Source organism: Melozone crissalis, unplaced genomic scaffold (assembly GCF_028551555.1).
Source record: "Melozone crissalis strain CALT ecotype California unplaced genomic scaffold, PUWL_Pcris_2 ptg000251l_1, whole genome shotgun sequence".
Lineage (NCBI taxonomy): Eukaryota > Metazoa > Chordata > Aves > Passeriformes > Passerellidae > Melozone > Melozone crissalis.
Window position 1 is genome coordinate 1,211,910 of NW_026536010.1, and position 26,714 is coordinate 1,238,623.

The 26,714-nt window shown below is 48.7% G+C and overlaps 1 protein-coding gene across 1 annotated transcript; it reads right to left on the bottom strand.

Annotated features, from left to right (window-relative positions):
- Positions 1-4,421: 4,421 nt before the first annotated feature.
- Positions 4,422-25,262, bottom strand: MICOS10 (mitochondrial contact site and cristae organizing system subunit 10). Its single transcript, XM_054294487.1, has 4 exons — positions 25,172-25,262; positions 11,742-11,789; positions 11,103-11,212; positions 4,422-6,691 (listed from the first exon to the last, which is right to left on the bottom strand). Exons 1-4 carry the CDS (start codon positions 25,236-25,238, stop codon positions 6,683-6,685), a joined length of 234 nt encoding a protein of 77 aa, XP_054150462.1. The 5' UTR covers positions 25,239-25,262; the 3' UTR covers positions 4,422-6,682.
- Between the last annotated feature and the right edge of the window lie 1,452 nt (positions 25,263-26,714).

The window sequence follows — 26,714 nt, forward strand, 5'->3', positions numbered from 1 at the left end:
AAATCCATGACTCTGCAGATAGTAAACTGGAGCCTCCCACAAGCATGTGGCCTGCTAGGATGCTCCCAGAGATTTAAAGGAATTATTTCTCAGGCCTTAAAAGAACCCGGTGCAGTCACTTTGCCTGCCCAGCCTGTGTGCAAACAGCAGGACCATGTGGGCTTTCCCTGCAGCCATTCCAGCACCTCTGATAGTGGAACCCTGGAAAAAGTTAAAGATAGAATCTAAAATGTTAGGCTTTGTGCTTTCCCAGATCAACTGCACCTGCGTAAGCAGTATGATAAATTATATAATTGTTAGATGTGATGATTGTTTAGTAATTAAATGTAACTATTATATAACCATAAGAAGAATAGTGAGAAACTATGTTGGAAATTCAGAGAGGGGCTAAATTTATGTATACAATAGAACAATATAAGTTTAATAATGAACATGAAAGTTATGTAACGATAGAGTATAAAACATGATCATTTCGGATGTATGGTCGGAGTCAGATTTGGGTTGAATATACCCCGATTTCCAGAGCTCTTAATAAAAAGCACCACATATAATCCTCCGTGATTATGTGTTTTTGAACGCTAACACCTCCACTCCCATCCCAATAACCCCCTGCAGCTCCAGCCCCAGGCCTCCATCCATCATCCAAAAATGTATTTATTGACATATGAAATAGCCATCTCTTGACAGATTATCTAGGGAACCATGGCATCTTCAGAGAGAATGAAACAGAAAATGGGCCCTGTGCCTGGAAAAAGGAGCGAGGGGAGCTCACACCATCAGCCATTCCCTCAAACAAACCCAAGGAAAACAGTCCAAAAGGGAGGAGCTGAGGAACAAAGCAGCAAGAACAGCACAGAAATAGGTTGTGTTCCCTCTGAGGTCCACAGCAGGGACATCTTCAGGGAGTGTCTAATGAGCAGGGTCCTCCAGCTAAAAACACTCTGCCTTTAGTTCAGATTAAGCCACGGGGCAGAGAGCAGGAATTCTGCAGGCAGCCTTTGTGGCCGTACAAGTTTCAGAGAATTTACGGCCAACAAACACAGCTGGATCATCAGATCTGGGTCCGTGTGTGTTACAGCCATTTGATTTCACCCAGTCACTCCCAGGTGGAGCTCAGTAACTTCCATTTAAGACGTCGGGAGTTGGAAAATCCTCCCAAGGCTCTCCCAGCGCATCCCAGTCTGTAATTCAGTGCCTCACTGTTCATCTGCAGGGGTCAAGCCTCAGCCTCCATCCTTGCTTCTCACTGTGCTCTCCCTGTTTGCAGCAATCCCTTCAGCTCCCAGGGCTCCATAACCCCCAGGCTGTGCCATCTCCAGCTATTATCAGTGTTTGTTGCACCTGGATGCTGAACTTCACATTTGTCTGGGCCAAAACCTACATTGCCCACTTTCTTTTCCACTTACACAGCATCCCAACCAATAGCAGTCATTTATCTGCCACCCTTTCATATTTACTTCCAGATAATTAGTTGAAATTACGAACACAGCCTGCTCTATTGCCTCCCCACCCTCACAGGGTAGAATTCCTTCCCAAAATCCCATCCAACCCTGCCCCCTTGTCCTGGCACTCCAGGCCCTTGCCCACAGTCTCTCTCCATCTTTCCTGTTGGCTCCTTCAGGCACTGGGAGGTCGCACTTAGGTCACACTGGAGCCTTTTCCAGGCTGAACAATCCCAATTCTCCCAGCCTTTCCCCACACTGGAGCTGCTCCCTCCCTCTGGTACCCTTGGTGCCTCCTCTGGGCTCTCTCCAGCAGCTCCAGGTCCTCCAGTCCAAATCCAGAGGGAATGCAGAGCTCAGGGGGGCAGCCATGGCTTTGGGTTTAGCTGTTTATCACTGCTAACAACTTCAAGTGCAGCACTGAGGGGGAGGAAGAATATCCTCTAAAACCTCTAAAAAGAAACACACTCCTTTGCATGATTTATGAACTGAATTTGAACTGATCAGGGCGTGACCTTTTCCAGGAAGGGGCATCCACTCCTAACACAGAGCTGGAGGCTTTACAAGCACCACCAATAAAGCCTGGAGATGAAGAGTGATTTATTAGTCACCAGCAACTTTCTAAGCATCTTTATAAGCTCCAGGAGTGGGTATCCAGCACCATGAGGAAAATGCAGCTCCAGCAGCCTGCAGTGCTGTACAGCAAAGTGCTGACAGCCAGAAGGCACAAGAGCACGGCCATCCACAGCTGAATTTCCATAAACTGTGCTCCCATTTAGCTTCAGTCTCAGGGAAGCATTTCACTGTGGGTGGGCTATAGGCTGGACTCTCAGAGCACTACACACTGCACATTGCATCCAGCTGCCTACAGAGCTGCCATGCCAAAATTTGCACCAGTCCTACTTCCAAAGGCAGGAGTGGGGTGGGAGACAGGGAGGAAGTTCATTTCTTACTGGGGGTGTGTGTAGTGTGGGGGTAGGTACCAAACCCTGGCAGCTCAGAGTGGAAGAAAGGTCAGAACCTGCTGGAAATGGGGTTTTCCCAGCAGGTCACTCATGGATCAGGGGCTCCCCAGCTCCACAAGCCTCTCCCTTCCAGCTGCAGCATCACCTGTACCTCGTGGCACATCACCACCACAACAACCTGTCACCTTCAGTCCACTTGTGCACCCACTGTTTGCATTTGCAAACCAGCACCTTTGTCATTTCTTTTGCATTGCTCCCAAACTCGGAGGGAAAACCCAAGAAAAACAGGAAACCAATTCCTCCTCCTTTGGAGAACCATCCCTGTGAGCTCTCTGGAAGAGTTGGGTTACACCATCACTGCTCTGTTCCCACTGCTGGAGAGGGACTTTGGACACGGGCCTGGAGTGACAGGACAGGGGAATGGTTTCAAACTGGAAGAGAGCAGGTTTAAATTGGATACTGGGTGAAACCCTTCCCTGGCAGGGTGGGCAGGCCCTGGCACAGGGTGCCCAGAGCAGCTGTGGCTGCCCTGGATCCCTGGCAGTGCCCAAGGCCAGGCTGGACAGGGCTGGGAGCAGCCTGGGCTATGGAAGGTGTCCCTGCCATGGCAGGGGGGCACTGGATGGGCTTTAAGGTCTCCACCACCCCAAACCACTCCATGATTCAAGGGTACTGGAATGCTGCTGTCTCCTTGATCCTCCCTCTTTCTCAGTCTGTTGCCTAAATTCATATTTACATTTACTAAGGCATTGACTTCCTCCTGGTGTTGTATTTATGTTCTGATAACACAGGAGTGTCCATGAGGCACAAAGGACTGGGAATACATTTCAGTATTTTCTCTGCTTATCAGATTCAGATTATCACCAAAGTCAATATTGAGGATCACAGTGGTTTACACCTACTGGTGATTCCATATCAGCCTCTGGACAGTAAAACATCATTCCCAACTTTCTCAGGGGTTTGCCAGTAAGAATTTGGGGCAATTTGAAAATAGCACAGGGTGGCACAAACACTTTTGGAGTCTCCCAGTCTGTGAAGGGCAGCCTTCCCCTGAGACTCCACCACCACGTGGAAAACCAGTTGGGAAGGATGGGCAAGGCTGGGCTGCTGGACTGCAGGCAGGGCCTGGCTGCACACCCCATTCCCTGCACCACTTCTCCCTGACCTTGCCTACAGCTTCTCCCATCTCCAGAATGGGAATTCCAAACCCTCCCACCTCCCTGCAGCCCATCTGTTTGGTTTGTAAATTCTCCAGGGCAGAGGCTGGTTTTTATTTGTGTGTACAGCACCACATCCAGCCAGGTCCTGCTCTTGGCCACGGCTCCAGGCAGGACTGGAACACAAAGCAATGACGGTATCTTGATCAAACACGAACAACTCGCATAAACAATGCAAAAGCAGCTTGATATTTTTTTCCCCGCTGTCTCTGCTTTTCCGTGACTTGTTTATTCATCTCAAAGCCTCAGCAGACATCTAATCAAGCTGTTAAAGAGGCAGATTTGTGGTCAGTCGAGCACTTGGGGAGTTGTTAAACGTTCAAAACCAGTTCTAGTCAGCAAACAGCTGCTTTTTTTTTTCTCCCCTTCTCCTGGGTAGTGATATGGTTTCCTTACTCACTGCATACTCCAATTACAATTGGGATACAACTTCTTTCCTAAAAGGTCTCATTAAGTCTGGGTAGGGACACCTGCCTTTTTCAGCCCTATCTTGTTTGCACTTTTTGGTCCCGATCCAAATCACGCCACAGATGAAGCAATGATTTCAGCAGGCTTAAGAAAGAAGGAAAAATGTGATAGTTTCCAGATGAGTGTATTATACTAAATTTAACATGCCTTTTGGTACTTAGAATTTCCACTTTTCCCCCTTCCATTTATGCAATTAGAAATTAAGAGGCAGGAAACCGTTCCTATTCCAGCCTCAGCTGGGAAGGGTACAGGCTCCTTCCCACAGAAGGAAAAAGGAATATGAAAAATATGAATTTTGCACAGCTTACATGGACAGGTTCAAAAATAGGTTTGTGATAATACATCTTTAATTAAATAAAGCAAAATAAATACAGACTCTTCACGTGACAGTTATATGTGCATATACATATATATATATATATATACATCAACACAGACAACAAGAAGCAAGGCAGCTGTGAAGAAAACCAAAAAGTTACGCTTTTATCCTATTTAAAGAGCAATGACAAATTTAAATTCCACTTTTAGAAGTGTGCATTTTTTCCACACTCACCCATGTTGACTTGATCACCTTTGTTCTGACTGTTCTCACTCTAGCAGTAAAGGGCACACTGGGAATTGATATCTGCCATGGGTATCTCTGAGTTCCAGGGCCAGAAGAACCACCTGCTCACAGGCCAGAGCAGCCCACAGTAAAAATTAACTCTGGGAAGTCACATTTGGGCTGGAGCAGAGCATGTAAGGGCAGGATGACTCGTTACCAGGACACCAAATAAAAACTGAACTCATCATCAGCCTGAAGGACAGAGCAGGAGCTGAGGCTCTCTCTGCACAGACAGTCACTGTGTGAGGTGTTGCCACCGCCTTTGGTTCTCCTGGGTCTTGCCCAGGCTGCTGCTCCTCTCTCCAGCAGATCCCAATGGCTTCCCAGGCTGCAGCACACACACAGAGAACTCAATAAAACCCCTTTCCAAACCACAGAGGAGCTATGGCTCCAAAGTACATAGCTCAAATTAAAAATTGGGGCTGGATAAAATGATTCAAAATTGGGAAGAAAGCAAGATATCCTGTTTTCAATAAGCTGTTTTGACCTGACTGATGAATGCAGTCCGGCAAGGGAGGAGGTGGAAAAACAAGGACATGCTGGAGCAATGGTCCTGGATGGTATCATGCTCTGACAATCTTAATGCTGCTCTGGCACTGGAGCTCTTTGATTTCACAAGTGCTTTGCTCCAGGCGAGCTCCTCAGCTCTGTTGACTCTGGGCACAGCTCAACACGTTCCTCAGAGCGCAGGACCCAGAGCAGTGCCCGGGAGAGCTGGGGATGCCGGGCTGCAGCAGCACCCACACCTCAGGCCTGGGACATCAGGAGCTTCTCAAGCCCTCTGAACTCCAGCTTTCCCCTCAGTCCATCCCCTTCCTTTCCTGGCACGGTTTGAAAAACAACTATCACACCACTTGTTTTCCTTTCTCCCATTTGCTGTGCAAAACAGGAGGAGCTGCTCTGTCACTTTCCCATCTCTCAGCACGCAGCACAACAGGCTCAGTGCGGGGAGGTTCTGCACCAACCTAGAGCACTGCCCTTCCCTCTGGAGGCACACACTCACTCCTTGTGCTGCATGGACAGCACACGGTGTGGGACGAAGAAAAGAGATCCTTGAGAGGATCTCCAGAGCTAGGAAATGGTGCTGAGCACAGCAGTGCAGGCAAGCTTTGAGGCAGGGGAAGAGCAGCAGAAATGTGCCAACAAGGACTGGGGGGGATGTAAAGAAGGGAGTGCTTGGAGCACTGTCCTGCCAAGGCAATGAAGAGCTTAGAGTACTTGTGACCCATTGCCAGACACCGAAACCTCTCTGCTGTCCCCCAGAAGAGGGGTGCAAAAACAATCAGCCTGAAGGGTAAGCTGAGAGCCAGATGGCACGAGGATGTGTTTAACTCACCCCCTGTCCTGGGGAGTTTCAAACAGGGGTCACTCCATGACCCAAAGCTACAAGAGACAGCAGGGCCTTGCTGCATCCGTCACAGTTTGGATTCTGCCTCTTCTGAGAGGACAGAGTCCCAATTTTAAAGGGCAACTGTACAAACAGGACATAGGAGTATTTATATTCCTCTCCAAACAGCGACACAAGCAGCAGGGGTCTAGTGGTGATTTATGAGGTGGGAATGCTTCTTTGAACTGGATGTGGATGGGGGTTGCTCTCAGGACTGGGAGGAGCAGACCAGGCTGGCTTTGCTGAGGAGCTCTCCCAGTGGCCCAGGTGGTCCCAGCTGCTGGCCACTCCAAATGAAGTTCTCTCCTTCCATTCTCCCTCTCTCTCACTCACATACAAACTCAACACACCAGAGAAGGCCATTTTTCTTTTATTTATTTCCCAGAAGAGCTCTTCCTTGCACTTTTCAGACACGATACAAAACAAGCAACAGATCTTTGTTATCTTTGTTTCATAGACAGAAACAGTTTGTTGGAGTATAAAGAGTTACTGGTGATCGTTACTGAAGAATGTTGGCTTATTCCAGGGGCACTTCAGTATTCCTGAGGAATAATCATTGATTTCTCCTTCCTTCCCACTGGGATAGTCTTAGCCATTAGTCACTGTTCCTGTAAAGCAAGAAGGCTTAGATTATTAAAAAGCCATTTGGGTTCCTTACATGGAAGGTGCTGCAGGATGTAAAGCAAGTCAGGGAGCTCTGTAACATTTCCAGAGGGTAAGGGAGAGTTTCACCCTTTGCTAAAGCAAGAGGTTGTGCATGGAGGAATTAAGCAGCTGTTTTCATGCATAACCCTCCATTCTGATAAATTGGATACTTCAAAAAACTCCACATTATTGGTCAGGTTAACTCTTCACAGGCTGAAGAGAAATCAGACTGAAAACAAAGCCACAAAGAGCAACAGGAAAGGCTGCAGTTGCCTTTTGTGTTCTTGCACATCAATATAAATCCACATACCTATCAAAGCACAGGACTGTGAGGTTTGGGTGATAATACAGGCTAAATAACCTGAAAACAGGATATTCTCCATTTTGCAAGGAAGTCTAGGCTCTGTAATTCACAGCCATAGCATTTTAAGCCTTGAAATAATTGTGACACGTTGATTTTAAATTCTGCTGAAGTCACAGTGAAAACCACTTGATCAAATTACTTAAAAAGCCTCAGAATATTCTGACCACAAATTAGAACTCTGCTGCACTTTTAAGTATTCTTTTGGTCTAGATGAATGGCTCCTGCACTGGGGCTGGGGTTTCATGGTGGAATTTCTAACCCAAAGGATGGGCAGTGTGATGACCCAAGTTACAACAGCTGCAAAGTCACTGTGACATTATTCAGAATGTGCTCTGTCCTCTCTCATTCTGACTCAGGACTCAGAATTAAGAACTTGATCCTGAAGAATCAACAATCCCAGCTGAGTTACCTGCTCTGACCTCACAGCTAACCATGACCTCCCTGAAGTCCTTTCCAACTCGAGTTCTCCTGTGATCCTGTGAACTTGACAGGCTCAGAAAACTAGAAATCATTTTGGCCAAGTTAATCCATGTTACATTTCCCTCTAATAAAGGCAAGTTTCTTGCAGATTCTATCATTCTGTTCAAGTTAGCATTTGAACAGAACTCAGTTTTGTAAAGGAAATCCTACAAAGTTTAGTTATAGCAAATTTGTCTAGGGAAAAAACCAGATGAGCGATAATGCAACAATATCTTCCATGTTCCTAACCAAGAGAAACGAAATAACTGTGTTGCAATAACCCTGGAGCCATTACCCATGACATGACATTTGGGAGGGAATTAATGACATTAACCATTAGATGGCTTCATCTGTGTTTTCCCTCTCAGCCTCTTTGTGCCAGAGAAAGCCATGGAGACAGTGCACTGGAAACTATTTGTCCTGTGCCATGCACATCCTTGCAGTTAGCTCATGCTTCCAAGGACCTCCCTGCTCCAGATTAATCCTTAATCCAGAGAAAATCCCTTCCTGGGGTGACCAGACACTGTTTTGGGCTGCCCAAGCTCCCTAGGAACAAGCATCCCTGAATGATGCTCTCAGAACATGTGAGCAGTGCATTCAGCACTCACATGAAGCCGCAGACTTGTCACTCCAGCTTTTTTCTGGAGGCATAAACTGGAGGAACACCCTCAGGATGGTGTGGATTACTAACACATTTTAATGTTAACACATGCAGCCAGAAGAACTACAGATTTTTTATTTGGGCAGTAGCTGGCAATGCTGATCAGCTGCATCCAAGGCAGTTTCTCTACACTGCTCTCCAAAGATTTTAATTGTTGGAGAATCTTGCTACTGTTTCCCTTTAACAGGCAGCTGGAGAGAACATTTGCAAGCAGGTATTTCTGGTGGGGCTGCAGGAGGCTGGCCAAAGCTCATCTGCAAAAAAGTAAAAAAGGAGGACTGTAAAAGAAGTAAAAAAGCTCATCTACAAGAAAAGTAAATCAAGGAGGACTGGGCTCAACTTGAGCTCTACAAGCACCAGGAGAAGCCTGGAAATGCCTGGAGGCCTCCTGAGCAGGCAGAGGAGTCACACAGGAGGGGTTTCTGCACTCTGGGCCCTGCATGAGAAGCTCCTGGCAGAATATTTTACCTTGGTACTTTCTGAAGTATCTTAAAGTTCCTTAAAGTAACTGTAAATATGTGCTGGTGATGCCCCTGCACCAGAGGCACTGAAAGCATTTAACCAGGCCATGGCACTGTGGATCCAAACCACAGACTCACACATTCCTTTTGTTTCCAGGGGCCACAGGGATAAATTACCATGAGAACAGCCCCAGCTCTGACACATGAAGAAATTAACAAAACACTAATGGAGTCAGTTTGTGGACTGGTGCACTGCAGCCAGTTTGTCACTGCACAAATGGTTCCAAATTAATCCATTCTTAAAAATTTTACTTCAGCATGGTCAAATATTTTAAAACATTTTACTTCGGTGTTAATACTGAATTCACTGAAATGATTCTCTTCAAAACTGTACAACTACTGAGTTAATACTGAACTCATTGAAATGATTCTCTTCAAAACTGTACAACTATTGAGTTAATACTGAACTCATTGAAATTATCCTCTTCAAAACTGTGCAACTATTGAGTTAATACTGAACTTATTGAAATGATTCTCTTCAAAACTGCTTACAGGGTACAACTACTACATTACTGTGCAGACAAACAAGCCACTTACAAGTGATCAGTGTCTTCATATTGAAAAAAAACAAACCCAAAACCCAACAGAAGATCAAAGATCTGCTTCTACAGGCAGATCTACCTGACATGCCTGATGTGACTCTCAGTTTCTTCCCAGCTCATCTCTTTTAAAGTCTGAAGAACCTTAATACCAGTTTAGTTTTTCTGCTTTTCTGACATGTTTATTGTGTTTTCAGGTTGTGGGAAAAGCTACCTGCAGGATCTGTTAAACTAATTCCATGTATTCAGTGTAGTAAATGCACCGTTGAACACAGCAGATGTTAAAGACCAGGGGAACATTCCAGCTCTGGCAACACAAGTTTCTTCCTACCAGCACTGCTCTGGGAAAGGCAGAGGAATATCCATGTAAATGGATAATCTGACCTGTAGTAAAGCAGTTACCAAGCAGTGGCAGCAGCATTGTGTGGTGGTTTTGCACAGCCTGGTTTTGGTAGCAGGGAGGGGGCACAGAGGTGGGGGCTGTGAGGAGCTGCTGAAGCTTCCACCGTGTCCAGCAGAGCCAGACCCTGGTGGCTCTGAGGATGGAGGGACAGGCTGCTGGCCAGGGCTGGGCCAGTTAGAGATGATGGGAATGCCTCTGTGATAACAGACCTGAGAAGAACACAACAAAGGTGCACAGCTTTTCTTCTAGCCAGAGGAGAGGAGGAGGTGAGAACATGTGAGGGAAACAACATGGAGACACCACGGTCAGTGGAGAAAGAGGGGGAGGAGGTGCTCCAGGGGCCAGAGCCAAGATTCCTCTGCAGCTGTGGTGAGGCCAGGCTGGAGCAGCTGTGCCCCTGCAGCCCCTGGGATCCAGGGGGGATGCAGAGATCCACCCACAGCCCATGGGGATCCATGGGGGATGCAGAGATCCTCCCCCAGCCCATGGGATCCACAAGGGATGCACAGATCCATCCCCCAGCCTGTGGGGATCCCTGAGGGATGCACAGATCCATCCACAGCCTGTGAGATCCACAGAGGATGCAGAGATCCACCCAGAGCCCAAGGGAAACCCCAGGAGATGCAGGGATCCATGCACAGCCCCTGGGGCTCCCCAGGAGATGCACAGATCCCCCCCCAGCCCCTGGGGATCCCCAGGAGATGCACAGATCCCCCCCCAGCCCCTGGGGCTCCCCAGGAGATGCACAGATCCCCCCACAGCCCATGGGGATCCCAGGAGGATGTACAAATCCCCCCCCAGCCCCTGGCAGAGGTGCCCACACTGCACTGGGTGGATGCTGGAGGGGGCTGTGCTCCAGTGAAGTCCCCATGGGGAGAGGGCCCTGCTGCCAGGCTGGAGCTGCCTGTCCTTGCAGGGCTGCACCCATGGCAGTGACCCAGGCTGCAGCAGTGCTGGGAGCACTGTGTGCCCATGGAGGGACTCACAGTGCAGCAGTGCTGGGAGGAGTGCTGCTCATGAGAATGGATCCATGCTGGAGAGGTTCATGGAGAAGTGTCTCCTGTGGGAGGGACCCCAGGGTCTCACAGGGGAAGGGAAGAAAACCTCAGGTGATGAACTCAGCAAGATCCCCACCCTCCTGTTCCCCTGCTGTCAGTGGGAAGGAGGAAGGGGATGGGGGGAAAAAGGTGTTTCAAGGCCTTATTTTACTTCTCATTATCCTCCTCTAATTTTGTTAGTAATAAATTCACTTTCCAACTTGAACTTGTTTTGCCCTTGAAGTGTTTTCTCCCGGTCCTTATCTCAACTCATGAACCTTTTGTTAATGTTTTTCTCTCTCCTCTGCCCAGCTGTGACAGGGGAGGGTAACCCAGGCTCTCCTGGGGGCTGGCACTGGGCAGTGCCAAACCAGACACGCTGATACTTACTTTTACAAATTTACCATGGAGAAGATATGGAGACTGGAAGTCGTGTTGACAATTGGAATAAGCCATTCCTAACCCCATCCCTGACCCAAATGCAATAGGCCATGTCCTTCCTGTGGGAGAGGCAAGCACAGAGCAAAATGTGAAGTCAAGGAAAGCTGCTTGTTATATGTTGTTCTGTAAGCACCAAGAAAAAACAAATTACTAGAAGATGAATTCTAGTTCTAAAATCCTCCAAACCAGCCCACTACAGAAGAAGAGGAACAGTAACACGTGTTTAGAATTTAACAGAAAGTAATGTGTGAATTCAAGGTATTACTGAAACTGATTCTGTTTTAAAGCCCAGGTGAGGCTGGCACAAACTGAGGCCTGGGCACAGCCCCAGTGATTTGGCTCAGGCTCAGCCATTCCAGGATCTGAGCTGAGCACAGGAGGAGCTCAGGGAGGTGCCATGAGGAACAACCTTGTTACACAACATCCAGAGGTTTTGGGAACTCCATTTCAATGGGAAAGACAGGCCAAACAATGGCAGAATTGGTCTAACAAGCTGATTAACTTCATGTGCCTCAAAGGCTTCTAGCTGGGCCTGCAAGAGATGGACAGAGGGAAGCCAGGCAGCCAAGATTAATGCAGGGTACTTACTCTTGAAGAAGATGACTGAGAAAACAATTCCTAGTCCAAATCCAGCACCTGTAAGAAGAAATGCAGTAGGTGAGGAGAAAGATAAAGCAAAGTCATGGAAAATGATTTAGTTCCTTACAGTAAGTCTTTACTCCACCTCAGGAATATCAGACTGTGACTATCCAGCTACATGTTATTTCAGCACACCCAACCAGCGAGTTCTTACACAACAAATCTGAAAAAAACAATTCTTGTTTTCTTAAGCAACTGTGAGCAGCTTTAGAATCCCACATATGTAATAAGTACATTATCAGAAATCCCAACATATGAATAAGTTCACATTAGAATCCCAACATATGTAATAAGTACATTATCAGAAATAGCTGGGGAAAAAACCAGACTCTCATCCTAGAGAAAGTTCCTGAATTTCTGTCACCATCTCCAATGTGGAATTAAAATTTATTTGGCTCATTGTCAGCAAATGAGAAACACTTTAAATGAAAACTTATTGTGTCCTTGAGCTTCAGATTGTGCAGATGAATATCTCATTGTATTTCGTTTATCTCACTCCTTTAAGTGCTTCAATGTGTGTCCCCAGGGCAGCAGAACTTTGAAGCTTTGTGTTACCCTATACCTTACAAAGAAAGCTCCAGGCTGCTTATCTTTCACATCCCCAACATTCATTATGGAGCATATTTAAACACATTAGGAATGAATGACTTTTCACATCCTTATATTATACACAGAAATAACTGCAGTGGTTGAAACAAAATTATTCAGCGCCACTAAAAAAACTCAGCACATTTAAAAATAATCTCTCACTTTCCTTGGAAGGTGAGGTAATGATTGTGTGTAAGATGTCAGGCAAGTCTGCAAAACTCCTCTCAGACCCAATAAATATCATAGGGAAAACTTGCAGCTGAGTGGGCAAATTCTACTTTTAATTACGTCCAGTGAAGAGAAAAATTTTAGATAAGGCACAGAAATACAAAAGTTTGAAGAAAGAAAAAAAATCAGTCCTGCACATCCTTATTAAAAAAACAAACCGACAGCTTCAGGTTTATTGTGCAGCAAACACATCCTGTTAGAGGTTTCAACTCTCTCCTTTCAATACAAAAAATTAAATATTATGAGTTTGTTAATTAAAATACATTCTTTTTTTATATTCCTAAAAGCACATGGTCCTGTTGAATGCATTATTCAGTGGGTTGAGTACAGAACCATGCCAAGGAATCCTGTACTCTCATGGCATATGGGATGCTGTTTCTTTTTTTTAATGTTTCCTTGTGCTCTTCAATTTTTTTCCTTGTAAAAAGTACATTGATAGTTTCTGTTGAAGAACAGATTACTCAAAGAATACTTGACATCCTCAGTGCATTAGGATGCACCACCTTGTACATTAATTAAGCATCCCACGGTTTTTGTTGATGATAAACCCCTGAATATCAGGACAGAGGTAAGCAAACATGATCTGAGCAAAGCACCCCACCTCCACTCTCTGTTAGCACTGCACTCTGTATTTACTGTAAGAAGAAATGCAGCAGGTGAGGACAAAGATAAAGCAAAGTCATGGAAAATGATTTAGTTCTTTACAGTAAATCTTTACTCCACCTCAGGAATATCAGACTGTATACTGTATTTACTGAGAGCTGGAAAAGGGTTTGCAAACCCTTTTCATTTTACTACAGATCTGCAGTTGTGCCAGAGGTAACTGCTTTACCAGGTCATTACAACGTGGAGTAGGCTTACAAAACATGCAGGGAGAGCTCTGACCACCCGCCAGGCCATCCTGACATAACTGCCCAGACATCCCAGAGCCCAGCGCTGCACTGAGGGTCAGGCTTTCACCCTGATCACTGCACAGCTCAGGGAAAGCCTGGGATGCTCAGGTGTCTGCTCAGAGCCTCGGGGTTTGTGCCCTTCACACAGTGAGGGACTCCTGGAGCAGCTGGCTCAGAGCTGTGCACGGAGCAATGCTCGCCCTGGAACAGACACCGGGCACAGCAGAGCCCTCCTGCCCTCCCTGTGCTGGCACTCACAGCGTTTGTGCCACCAAGATAATGACCATCCTCCAGGAGCCACCCTGCTTGGTGCCCTGGATCCTCTGCCAGCCCATGCCCACAGCCTGAGCTGGTCAGCTTTGGGCTGCTCAGAGATCCACAGGGGATCCTCTGATGAGGATCTGCCGGGGGATCCTCTCTGCTCACACAGCCCCAGGACTGTCTGAAGTGCCCAGCCCAGCTTTGGGTTGCTCAGAGCTGATGAGGATTTCCTGGGGGGATTCTCTCTGCTCTCACAGCACCAGGACTGTCTGAGGTGCCCAGCCCAGCTTTGGGCTGTTCAGAGATCCACAGGGGATCCTCTGATGAGGATTTCCTGGGGGGGTCTCTCTGCTCACACAGCACCAGGACTGTCTGAAGTGCCCAGCCCAGCTTTGGGTTGCTCAGAGCTGATGAGGATTTCCTGGGGGGATTCTCTCTGCTCACACAGCACCAGGACTGTTTGAAGTTCCCACCTCAGCTTTGGGCTGTTCAGAGATCCACAGGGGATCCTCTGATGAGGATTTCCTGGGGGGGTCTCTCTGCTCACACAGCACCAGGACTGTCTGAAGTGCCCAGCTCAGCAGCCCTGCCATGAGGGAGCAATCCTTGTCCTACACTTCCTGTCCCTACAAGATCCCCTCTGCCAATGCAAACAGCTTAGCTAATCAATGAGAAATGATTTACAGGATGACAAATCCTGCATCATCTCCATGCAGAGCCTGGGCAGTTTCTAATGTCACCACATTTTCCATGGCACCAGTCAAACCCACACTCCTCTCACCAGCCTGGTGCTGAACTGCTTCCTGCCTTGTCTTAACGCAGCCCTGCACTAAGGAAGCAGCTATAATTAATACAGTTTATTTCCATTTATTTCCAGAAATTATCATTATCTTGTATTCTCTTCACCTCCTTCAGATGTTCTCTGACATTACAGCCCCTCACATGCCATCAATGCTGCTTCCTGCTGGCCATGGGGGAAGCTACAGGATACACTTAAAAGGTAAAGAATTTATTATTTATGTCAACTGCAATTCAGACTAAGTCTAAAACACAAACTAGGCCTTCCCCCACATCAACACCACTGCTAAACAGATGTGGTCCAGCATGACTGGCTTAGGAAAAGCTACTCTGCCTTAAGGAAGCTTTTTCTGAAGCAGCTCATTTGAAAGGATTGTTCTTCTTCATGCAAATGCATTTTTGTGCAATTTCAGACGCTATCATTGCACTTTATTCCAGCTGTGAGGAGTCTACACCAACAATGAGTACCAAAAAATGATGGGAGGACAGCTAAGACCTTGCTTTAAGTAATGAAAATGCTACAGAGAAGTGAAGGAGGAGATCTGACAGCTAATGGGTTCTGGCCTTCTGTGCAGGAAAACAGCTTGAAAACAAAGCCAAAAAAGCACCTGAGCTTTCCTAAACTCACAGGCAGCTTGGGTCACCCCTGTCCTGCCTGAGGCACAGCCTGTGATCACAACACCCTGTCCATGAGGAACACCAGCTTGGGTCACCCCTGTCCTGCCTGAGGCACAGCCTGTGATCACAACACCCTGTCCATGAGGAACACCAGCCTGGGTCACCCCTGTCCTGAGGCACAGCCTGTGATCACAACACCCTGTCCATGAGGAACACCAGCTTGGGTCACCCCTGTCCTGAGGCACAGCCTGTGATCACAGCACCCTGTCCATGAGGAACACCAGCCTGGGTCACCCCTGTCCTGCCTGAGGCACAGCCTGTGATCACAACACCCTGTCCATGAGGAACACCAGCCTGGGTCACCCCTGTCCTGAGGCACAGCCTGTGATCACAACACCCTGACCATGAGGAACACCAGCCTGGGTCACCCCTGTCCTGCCTGAGGCACAGCCTGTGATCACAACACCCTGACCATGAGGAACACCAGCCTGGGTCACCCCTGTCCTGAGGCACAGCCTGTGATCACAGCACCCTGTCCATGAGGGACACAGCTCTGCCCTCACACCAGGCACTTCATGCACAGCATTTGCTCTTTTCTGCTTGTGTTGAACAGTTGGGAGTTGGTTTTAACTCAAAACCAGAGCCTTCAGCTACATTTAATCCCTCAGCCTGTCTGGCTAAGAACCTCTTTCTGTGGGAAGTTTGTCACTCATCTTCATTCCACTAGAAAGTATTTGTGGTTATGTGGTCATTTCCTGTGTCTCCAAGACCAAGGGGGAGCAAAACCATCTTGCCTCGGGAGCAAAGCAATGCATTTCACTTTAATTCTATATAAAGTTACAGCAGAGATAAACAATGGCAGAGCTGCTGATGAGTTTTACAGGTTGAAGTTCTCACATGCTCCATTTCCCCTTAAAGAGGCAACATGTCTCTTCAAAGAGCCTCCCACCTGAGCAGGGGATGCTCCAGCTGTTCCTCCTAGAGATCAGCACCTCCAGGCCACCCTTTAACTCCACAACAATAAAACATGAAAGGTTTATCTTACAATAAAAACAAACGAACATGGCAAAGCAAAGGGCTTGATCCACGCCAGGCACATTTTCCCTCCCTTTCTTGCCTGACAGACTCTTTGGAGGAAAAGGCCACAGGAAAGAGTACAAGCCATTTTTCACCTTCTCTGACAGTTTAAAATGTTTAACTAGAAAAACAGCCTCTTCCACCCCCCATTCATCACTGCAGCCTAAACTCATTTGCAGTGTCAACAGGGGACAGGACACTTGTGTGGACACCTCAGCCCTGCTCCCCCCATGCAGCACAGCCACATTGAATTGGCATTAGGCAGCAAGCCCAGGCACCAAAACTTTTTCTTTCTCCTTTTTTGGCTCCTCCACCTTCCAAGAAAAACCTCCCAGTGCCTCCAATCAATCTAACACGCAGGAGAGCACACGCTGTATACCCAACAGGACATCATAAAAGTGTCTCAGAGAGAAACACAAATCTTCAGGATGGGCTCCTGCCCTGCAAGAACATCTGGGAAAAGCTTTTTCTATAAATTTAATCAGCAGTCACTCCAACAGTGATACTACACTGTTCTTCCCTAGGCTACCCAAGTAGCTGCAGGCTGAGGCAGCCACTAACACAGCCACACCTAGATGTACTTTGCTTCAACAGCCTGAAACTTAAAATAGAGGGATTAAAATCTGCTCACTGCCATCTGGCAGATGTGCTGCTGTTACTATAGCAGCTGGAAGCTTTTCAATTACTTAATCCCAAAATGAAAACTGTTCTTTTCCTTTGCCATTCCACACACACCAATACAAAGCTGAGAGCTTCAGCCTCCAATCCCACTCTGACAAGATCCATAAAGAATTGCTTTGTAAAAATGTGGAGGGAAGCTGCCTTCATAACCAGGGCCCTCACAGGGCAGCACTTAGCACCAGTTAGAAATCCAAGACCATGAAATCACTTATTTACAGAGAGAATTCATTTTAAGCAGACTCTCTGCAAGGTCTTAGTGGCAGGAATCAGATTTTCTTCAAACACCAACTCTGAAGCTTTCATTCCCATCTCCCCTGTGGTGTGGATTGTTTGCAGAGCAGACAGAAAAATGAGCAGGGACACGAGAAGAAAACACAGTGAAATTATAAACCAAGTACCCAAGAAAGAAGCAGAAAAAAAGAGAGTTTTGTTTTATGCCAGCATCTGACTGCAGTAACAGAGAAAAATTGGAATAACAAAATATTAATATCCAAATATCATTATAATCAAAAATCCCAACATGCTTTCAGGGATTGCTTTCACCCTTAAGCACTCAGGGTCAGGCCAAGTGCTGCTCAAAGGCAAACCCTGGGTAAACACCAGCACTGCTGCAGGGGCACAGGCAAGGGCACCAAGGGACATCTGTGATGTCCCAAGGAACCACAGGGACACCAGAAACTCCAACCTCACAGCCCAGGGACACTGCACCAGAAACTCCAACCCCATACCACAGTGACAGCAGAAACTCCAGCCTCACCCCACAGGGACACCAGAAACTCCAACCTCACAGCCCAGGGACACTGCACCAGAAACTCCAACTTCATCCCACAGTGACACCAGAAACTCCAGCCTCACACCACAGTGACAGCAGAAACTCCAGCCTCACACCACAGACTGGTCAATGAACTGTGAGACCTGAGGGCACAAATGTTTTGTCCCTCCTTTACAAGGGGAAGGGGACAGGAGTGGAAGCTGCTCTCACCCAGTGCAGCTCCCTGTGAAGGTGGCACAGATTTCCCAGAGAAGCTGGGACTGCCCCATCCCTGGAAGTGTCCAGGGCCAGGTTGGATTGGATGAGCTTTAGATGCCCCCCACCCCAAACCTTTCTGGGATTCTGTGATCAGTGATGCACCAAGCTTTTAGACAAATCAGGGCTGTGCTTGCTTTAGAAGCTCCTGGATAAGAAATCAGTAATTTTCTCATAACACAGAAAATGCCCCTCAGAGAGGAAACTTTACCTTGTCTTACTGCAGTCACATGTTCTGCTAATAAAAACAGCAACATTGCTGAAAAGAAGGATTTAGCAGGAGTAAACTCCACTCTCAGGGTTTTTGCAGCCCAGCTGGGAGGGCTGGCAGTGCTGCTGCCTCACACCCACCCAGCACAGGCTGGCCAGCACTGACGTCTGCTGGCCCAGCTCAGGAACAGAACTGGGAGCAAGGGGAGTTTCAGGGGTGTCTCACTGGCAGGAGTGAAGGGAAAAGGAGCCTGATCCTTCTCAGACCCCCCCCTGTTCATTTATTGTCACCAAGGATGTGCCAGCAGCCCTGAGAAAGGATTTTCTCAGATAATTGTTTCTGATATAAAAAACAACAAAGTCTTGTTCCCACCTAGAGCCGTGAGTCCTCAAGGAGCAAACTCCAGGATATCACTTGGCTGCAGTCCCTGTTGTTGGAATTCATAAAATTAGAGGGGTTTTAAGAAATGGTTAAAAAAGAATAGGCTTCAGACTGAAGTTTTGTTAGCATTGCATGTCTCATGTCACTAGTCCAAACTGTCCTGTTCTGTCCATAATTAGACACAGTTGCTGCAGCAAGTAAATTCCTCAGTAAGTGTAAAACATTTGACACCTGTCCCCTGGCACCGCCACTGCATGCCACCTCCACAAAAGGCAGAGCTGGCACCTGACCAGTGCTGAGGTTCAGGAAGTTGGGGTGTTCTGGGCTCATTTCCCTGGAGCAGAGCTCAGGGTTGGGCTTTGCAGAGGCTGCAGGTGCATTGTCACAGCTCTGCTCTCAGGTTGCCTTGGTGGCTCCAAGTGGCACCCAGAGCAGGCTGGCACAGCCGGAGGGGCACAGCCCAGCAGGGCACACCCAGAGCCAGGGCACAATGCACTCAGGGGACACCTGGGCTCCTCAAGAGTTTCCTGTCCTTTCCTTCCAACAGGAGATAATTCCCCTAATTTGTAAATGGACATTGCATTCAGAGCTCTGCTAACAGCATTACCAAAAACTGCTGTCAGATTTTGGACTAAAAGCCTGTTCTCAGAACAGCACTGCCCACCTCTTCCAAGGAAAACATTTTTTATTGTCTGTGCTGCCTCCCTGCACAGCCTGAGCCATGAGCAGTTCATATTTACACTACTGGCTCTGCTGCAAGACACAACCAGCAGAGCTGGATCTTCTGTGAGACCAGGAAAAATAACCTGGGGTTCCAACGAAGCTCACACAACCAACAATGCAGCTGTGTGCTCACAGAAAATCCATGCTTTCCAGCACCAAAAACAAAACCCCAAAGGAGTTTGGAACAAACCTTCTGGCCTGGTAGCCAAGACTGGATGGCCATGACACAACTGCCAAGCAAAAAAACACTTCAAAACAGGAATTTCAGGATTTTTGTATATTTAGACAAAGTCTAATCCAGTTTTCAGAAAGTGTAATCAAGTTTTATCATTATATAGACTGACTTTATCCTACTCATAACCATGTGAAGGATTATTTAAAAATACTGACATTACAATCCATACAATGATTCTTTCTGAAATGTCCAATCTGTGCAATGACACAAACAATACAATTTCATCCTTGCCATTAACAGAACAGCTATTCAAGCAGACCAGATGATGAAAGGCAGAAGAAATCATGTTAACAGTTGCAGAATTCAAAGTGCCCTTTTCTTTTAAAAAAAATCCCTATTAAATGGAAATTAGAAGCATTTTATTTTCAGATGTCAAAACAAAGGATTAGAGGAAAATGAAATCACTACACTGGGTTATTTACAAGCTTCCAGGCTGAATTCTGGTCAATCACAGACATACATCAAAACATTTCTCTCCTGAAAAAAAATGAATTTCAACACAGCAACTTCACACACACACACAAGTCAAGAAGCAAACAGCTTCCCTAGGATTACCTCCAGTATCAGGAAAATTACAGCCTTCAACTCATTTAAAACAACAACATCTTCAAAATAAACCAAGGCATGAGGGCACATAAACCTCCCTCTGCTCCACACTGCTCTTTATTGCCTCTCTGGCCCCTGGAAACAGCACATCATAATAATTTGTCCAAAATTACAGCCTTTCAACCAAAAAACACCTCTGTCAATCTTCTGGGAGTAATTGTCCTTCCAAATAAACAGCCATGAACTATCAATCAGTTAAACAAACCAACCAACCCTTTGAACAGGGTTTGGAGCCTGCAGGGTAGAGGAAGACCATGGCAGTGTTTACTTCATCAGCCTCCTCTGCAGAGCTCTACAGAGAGGAAGAAATGGCTGTGGAGGCTGGAGAGGACACAGGGACTGAGGAAGGTTTGCAAGCTGGGAAGGAAAAGCAAGCCAGGCCAGTTCAAGTCTCTGTTCCCACCTGCCAAACAACCAGGTTTTCTGTAAGAAAGTAACAAGGAGTTTTCTGCATCAAAATCAGAATTTAAAAAAAAGGAACAGAAAGTTAAATTATTTAAATGACTGCTGGGTGAAAAGCCCTGAGGATGGTGCAGAGCCAGCAGGACCTGGATTGGCTGTCAGAAACCCCCAGGTCAGCTAAGAAAGCTCAAACCAGCTCTGCACACAAACACTGAGCTCCCAACTACCTCTGGGATGGCAGAGGAGCAAAACCCCCTGGATACAGCCTCATCATTAGCAAAACAAATAAATATCATGCTAATAAAAACGAGGTGACCACAAGCTCCGTGTAACAATGGCTCAATGTTCTGAGCAGGCATCAAAAGGTTCAGCAACTCTTTGAAATGAAATCCTGTCCTAACAACGCCTGACAACATCCTCTGTTTGGAGCTAACAGGAAAAAGTTAATACTAAATTACAAGATCCACACAGGTAGTGACCAAGAGCTCAAAACCATAATACAGCATTTCAAAAGATGCAACACAAGATAAATATTTATTTTGGAAGCTTTAGTGGCAGGAGATCAAGTTTTTTTCAAGAGCCTGGTCTCCAACTAAAACAGGATTGCACAACTCCAACCAGAGCTGAGGACAAACCCTGCCTTAGCCAGGGAATCCTGATGGGCTGAGGACAGGCAGCACAGCCCCAGCTGGAATTTAAAGCACATTTTGCTTTAAAATAAAGTCAGCCTGGGAGCTCTGCTGTCCCGTTCTCGGCTGTTTTTGATGGCCTGGAAAGGCTCGGGATGGCCTTGGGACAGCCCGCGCTCCAAAGGACCAAAGGAGTCTTCAGGTTTTTTCTCGCTCTTCAGTGTTTATCAGTTTTTATCTACAAGATTTTCTCCCGGCCCGACAGAGTTCTGCACAGCACGTCAGCCATGGACACACTGAGAGCCCTCGGGGCGGTCACTTATCTTTATACCCAAAACTACGTGTAAGATATTTACCTATTTTCCCCAATACCTTTCATCCTTATTGTCAAGTGCACATTCAGTAAGAACCAATCCCAAAGTGCCACCACCACCACAGAAGATGGAGGCCAAGAAGAAGAAGAAGGACAGGACACACCCTAATTCCTCCATCTTGTCTCTCTAGACCCCCCTGTACCGAGATTCTAAAACCTGTGTTTCACTCTATAATTAACCCATCCCTTCACCATTTATCCCCGTGAGATCCTCCCATCCTCATACAGGTGTTGTTTCCTGTGCAGGATCAAAGTTCAGCCACCAGACACTTCTGGCAACGTTCCAGGACCTCCGAGCCCCCCAAGGGTTGTCTCGGTGACTCTGCACCCCAGGACTGCTGTGCTGAGATCCCACACTCTGCCTCCCCTTCTCTGTTTCCCATGTCCCACCAGCCCTCAAACCAACTCACAGGAGTTCTGCCCACAGCTCTCACAGACACTGGGAAATGCTGTGCATGCACAGCTCCAGAAATTCAGTGCTTTATTTACAGAGTCTGCAATGGGGAACACTGGGCTTATCACAATGATTGTTTTTGCTCCCTGGCTGGGGCACTTGGGAAGGATGTAAAGGAGTGTTTGGGAAGGGAATTGTGGCCACCAAAGGGAAAAGGCTGACCAAGTTTACCAAGCCCTGTAACAACTAAATCCTCAAGTAAAAAATTAATTTCTTTCCTTCCTTCTTTCCACCCTTGGTCATTTATATTGGAAATTCCAGATAAGTTTGCAGTAATATTACAAAACCAATCAAGCCAACCACTCACAGTTTTAATGTCCCTGCAGAGAAAACAATCATTCCCGCTGGGATGCCACAGAAAAATGTGTGTTGTCAGCACACCATTCATGCCGGAGGCTGCCAGCACAAATTCTGCAGCTACTGATCCACTGTAAAAGCACACACACCAGGCAAGTGCCCTGACACAGGAACAGAACCACGTGTGAGCCCACCCCCTGGCTTTGGGGGAAATAAAGAGATGCAGCACAGGGGACCCTTCTGGGCAGCCTGCTGGAAAACAGCAATTTCACTGAGATCTCTCCTCAGCATCCTCGTGATGCCAACATGGGAATGCTCAGAGCAGAGCCCAGAGCACAAGGCAAAGCAGGTTCTCGTTCTTCTGCTGCCCCTTTAGGCTGGAGGAAAACACCAAATCCAAATGAAAGGACGCAGCAGAGCCAGGAGTGCAGGGACAGACACCAGGCTGAGGGCAAGGGAACAGGAGGTGACAGGTACCAGGCTGAGGGCACGGGACAAGAGGGGACAGGTACCAGGCTGAGGGCACGGGACAGGAGGGACAGGAGGGACAGGAGGGGATGGGCACCAGGGTGAGGGCACGGGACAGGAGGGACAGGAGGGACAGGAGGGGATGGGCACCAGGGTGAGGGCAGGGGACAGGAGGGACAGGAGGGGATGGGCACCAGGGTGAGGGCAGGGGACAAGAGGGGACAGGCACCAGGCTGAGGGCTGCACACACCTGAAGGCCAGGGCTGTGCAGAGGGAGCTGGGCAGGCTCCAGGAGTGGCCCATGGGAATCCCATGAGGAGGATTTCCCTGCAGGAGGGTCAGGACAGCCCCCAGGATGAATCCAGGCTGAGGGATGAAGAGATCAGGAGCAGCCCAGGCAAGGAGGAGCTGGGGGAGCTGTGGGTGAGAGCTGGGCACGACCCACCACAAACTCCCCATGCCCTGGGTGAGCCCCCAGCGTGGGCAGCAGCAAAGGGGGGTCCCTGCCCCTCTGCCCCACTCAGGGGAGACCCCAGCCCTGGAAGGACCTGGAGCTGCTGCAGAGAGCCCAGAGCAGGCACCAGGATGAGCAGAGGGATGGAGCAGCTCTGCTGGGAGGACAGGCTGAGAGAACTGAGATTGTTCAGCCTGGAAAAAAAGAAGGTTTTGGGGTGACCTCATTGCAGCCTGCCAGTACCTGAAGGGAGCTGCCAGCAAAGAGGGAAAGGAACTGTTTGCAAGGGTCTGGAGACAGGACAAGGCGGAATGGCTTCCCAATGACAGAGGCAGGATATGGTTGGATAATGTGAAAAAATTCTTCCCTGTGAGGATTTCCCAGAGCAGCTGTGGCTGCCCCTGGATCCCTGGCAGTGCCCAAGGCCAGGCTGGATGGGGCTGGGAGCAGCCTGGGACAGTGGACGGTGTCCCTGCCATGGCAGGGGTGGGACAAGATGAGTTGTAAGGTCCCTTCCAGCACAAACCACTCTGGGATTCTGTGAAATCAATCCTGCATCCATTTCCTTCAGCCTCCAGGGCAGAGGATGCACAGGATCCTGACATGTACAGCTGCAGTGTGGAACAAGTTCTTGTTTATAATTTGGCATACTTAATATTTTATGATAAAGCAACCAATGCTATGGAAACATAAACATGTCCAGATATGTTTGTCAGACAAACCTGAGTAGAATTTCATAAGGAAAAACACTGCTCTGGAGCACTTGACACTTTTCAAAGGTCTGCTATAAACAATGGAAGTTTCAGTTTACTTAAAATTATTAAACATCTTTTCTAATGGAAAAGTATTAGGCAACTAAAACCCCCGAGCTCCTCATCAGCTTTCAAGCACAAGGCCCCTGCAGCCTCAAGAAATAAACATTCACATTTCCCAGATATTATTTATGGTTCTAAAAGAGACATCTGCACCAGCACGGAACGACACGTTGTGTCAGGGACTGCATTTGAAGATTTGGCTTTGTAAACACATTTTGTGAAGCCACAGGCTGTGCCTGGTGTCACTGTGCAGGCGGTCACAGGGTGAGCGTGGTGCTGCCACCACCACCACCCCTACTCCTCACAGCGCTCAGGGAAACCTCGGCAGTGCTTTGCTGCAGAAAACTGAGGCACGTGCACAACTCTCACTTTAAGGACAAATAAATACGGGAAAAAACACCAGAACTGTTCCTCTGTTTGATGAGCAGGCAGAGCTACAGGGCTGGGACAGGGACGGCGCCTCTCAATGTCACACACGCTGTACAAGCGACACGTGCCAAAGCCCTCAGCGTGTCGCGCTGCCTATTGCCTTCAATAAACGCAGCCCCTCGCACACGGAGCGGGGGGAGCAGCTCCGCACACACCGACCCGAACCCACCGGAGCGGGGGAACAGCTCCGCACACACCGACCCGAACCCACCGGAGCGGGGGAGCAGCTCCGCACACACCGAGCCGAACCCACCGGCGCCGCAGAGCCGGAGGTCGGGCACGCCGGGAGCCGCGGGTGCCTGCCCGCCGCTCATTCATTCCGCCCAGATCTCCTCGGATCCCGAACTCCCGCGGACACCGCTCGCCCTCAGCACCGGGAGCGGCCCCAGGGCAGACCCGGCCGGAGCGCGGTAAGCCGGGGCCGGGCCGGGGCGCAGCAATGGGAGCCGGCCCGCCAGGGGTCCGAGCCCGAGGCCAAGGTCACCTTGCCAGGCCCGCGGCCGCCGGCTCTGCCCGACGCCGGGGGCAGCCATGAAGGCGGATCCTCCGGACACCCCGAGCCCCTCGCGGGCTCGCAACCGCCCTAAGGCGAACCTGGGGCGGCGGGGGACAGCGGGCCCCGCGCCGCGGGGACACGCCGGCGGCGGCTCTCCCAGGTTCGGGGAGCCCGGGGGGACCACCACCGCTCTTCCCTGGGCCCTCCCGCTCCGCCGCGTCCGCACCGCCCTTACCCAGCTTGACGGCGGAGTCTGCCACACACCGGTCCCACTTCCTGCCCAGGTCGCCCTCCGACGCCATCTTGCCCGTCCCCTCACCTCCTCCCCCGCGCAACTCTCGCGAGATCTCGTGCTCCACCTATCGGCCGCACCGGCAGGTCTCGCGAGATTTCGCTGCCGCTGCCATGGTAACCAACTGGAGGGTGTCATGGCCGCCGCGCCCGACCTTGGGCTCGGCCCAAAATCCCCTTTTTCCCCGTAGGATCCGGCCCAAACGCCATTTACCCCCGTAAGACCGGGCTCGCCACGTCCCCAGCTCCATCTCTCCGTCTAGAGCTCCCGCTGTGTCCTTGTTAGCCCTCGTCTCCCTCAGGCTATGGCAGCATCCCTCCCTCCTCGCAGGCGCCTGTGCTGGGCCCGCGCCCGCCGCGCCCCTGCCCGCAGGGCTCTCGCCTCAGCCATGGTAAGAGCTGGGCCGTGCTGCAGGGCCGGGTGTTCACTGCAGCGGTGGGTACAGCACTGCACATACACTCCTGTAGGGTTTCCCTGTCCTGCACAGCTCCTGTGTCCCCTCAGCAGGATAAGAACGCCCCGGGAGGGTGGCAGAGCTCCGGCCAGGTGCGCAGGGAGCGCGGGGAGTCTCCCTCGCTGGAGACATTCCAAAGCCACCTGGACGCATTCCTGTGTCACCTGCCCCAGGTGTGCCTGCCTTGGCAGGGAGGCAGAAATGAGTGATCTCCAGAAATCCCCTCCAGCCCTAATAATTCTGGGATTTTGACTCTCTGGCCTCGGCTGCTCTTCAGGGCCTGAAATGAGATGCAGGTGTGTGACAGCTGGTGTCAATCCCTATCGATATCCCAGGAAGAGCAATCTTGGCCCCCCACATTCTTGTTTATTTGAGAAAAGGAGCCAAATAATTCCAGCAAGATCATTCAGTGCCATTTAAGAAGTTATTCCACACAATAGGTTGATAATGAGAATCACAGAATTGCAGAATGGTTTGGGTTGGGAGGAATATTAAAGTTCATGCAGTGCCACCCCCTGCCATGGCAGGGACACCTCCCACTGTCCCAGGTTGTTCCAAACCCTGCCCAGCCTGGGCTTGGGCACTGCCAGGGATCCAGGGGCAGCCACAGCTGCTCTGGGCACCTGTGCCAGGGCCTCAGCACCTTCACAGGGAAGAATTTCACCCTTAGGTATATTTTTATATTTTTAAATTTCACTCTCTAGGTATAAATACCTATATATTTCCTAGTATGTACCTAAATATTTCCCAATTTTGGGGGAGGAAGTTGTGGGAAGAGTTCTCACAGACCTCTGGGGCTTCAGCCCATCCTGTTACAGCTTTGTGGGGCCACAACAACTCTGGATGTCTCCAAACCTCCCAGAATGAATTCTTGTGTTGCAAATGGTGTGTAGGCTGCCTGGAAGGCTCCTCCAGAAGCCTTGTGAAAAAAACCCAGGGTGTTTGTTGAGTGCTGATGTCCCCATTCACACTGGGAGGCAATTTTTAGCTGTGATTACTTGTTTTGATTTCTGCAAGTTCAATTTTCTTTAT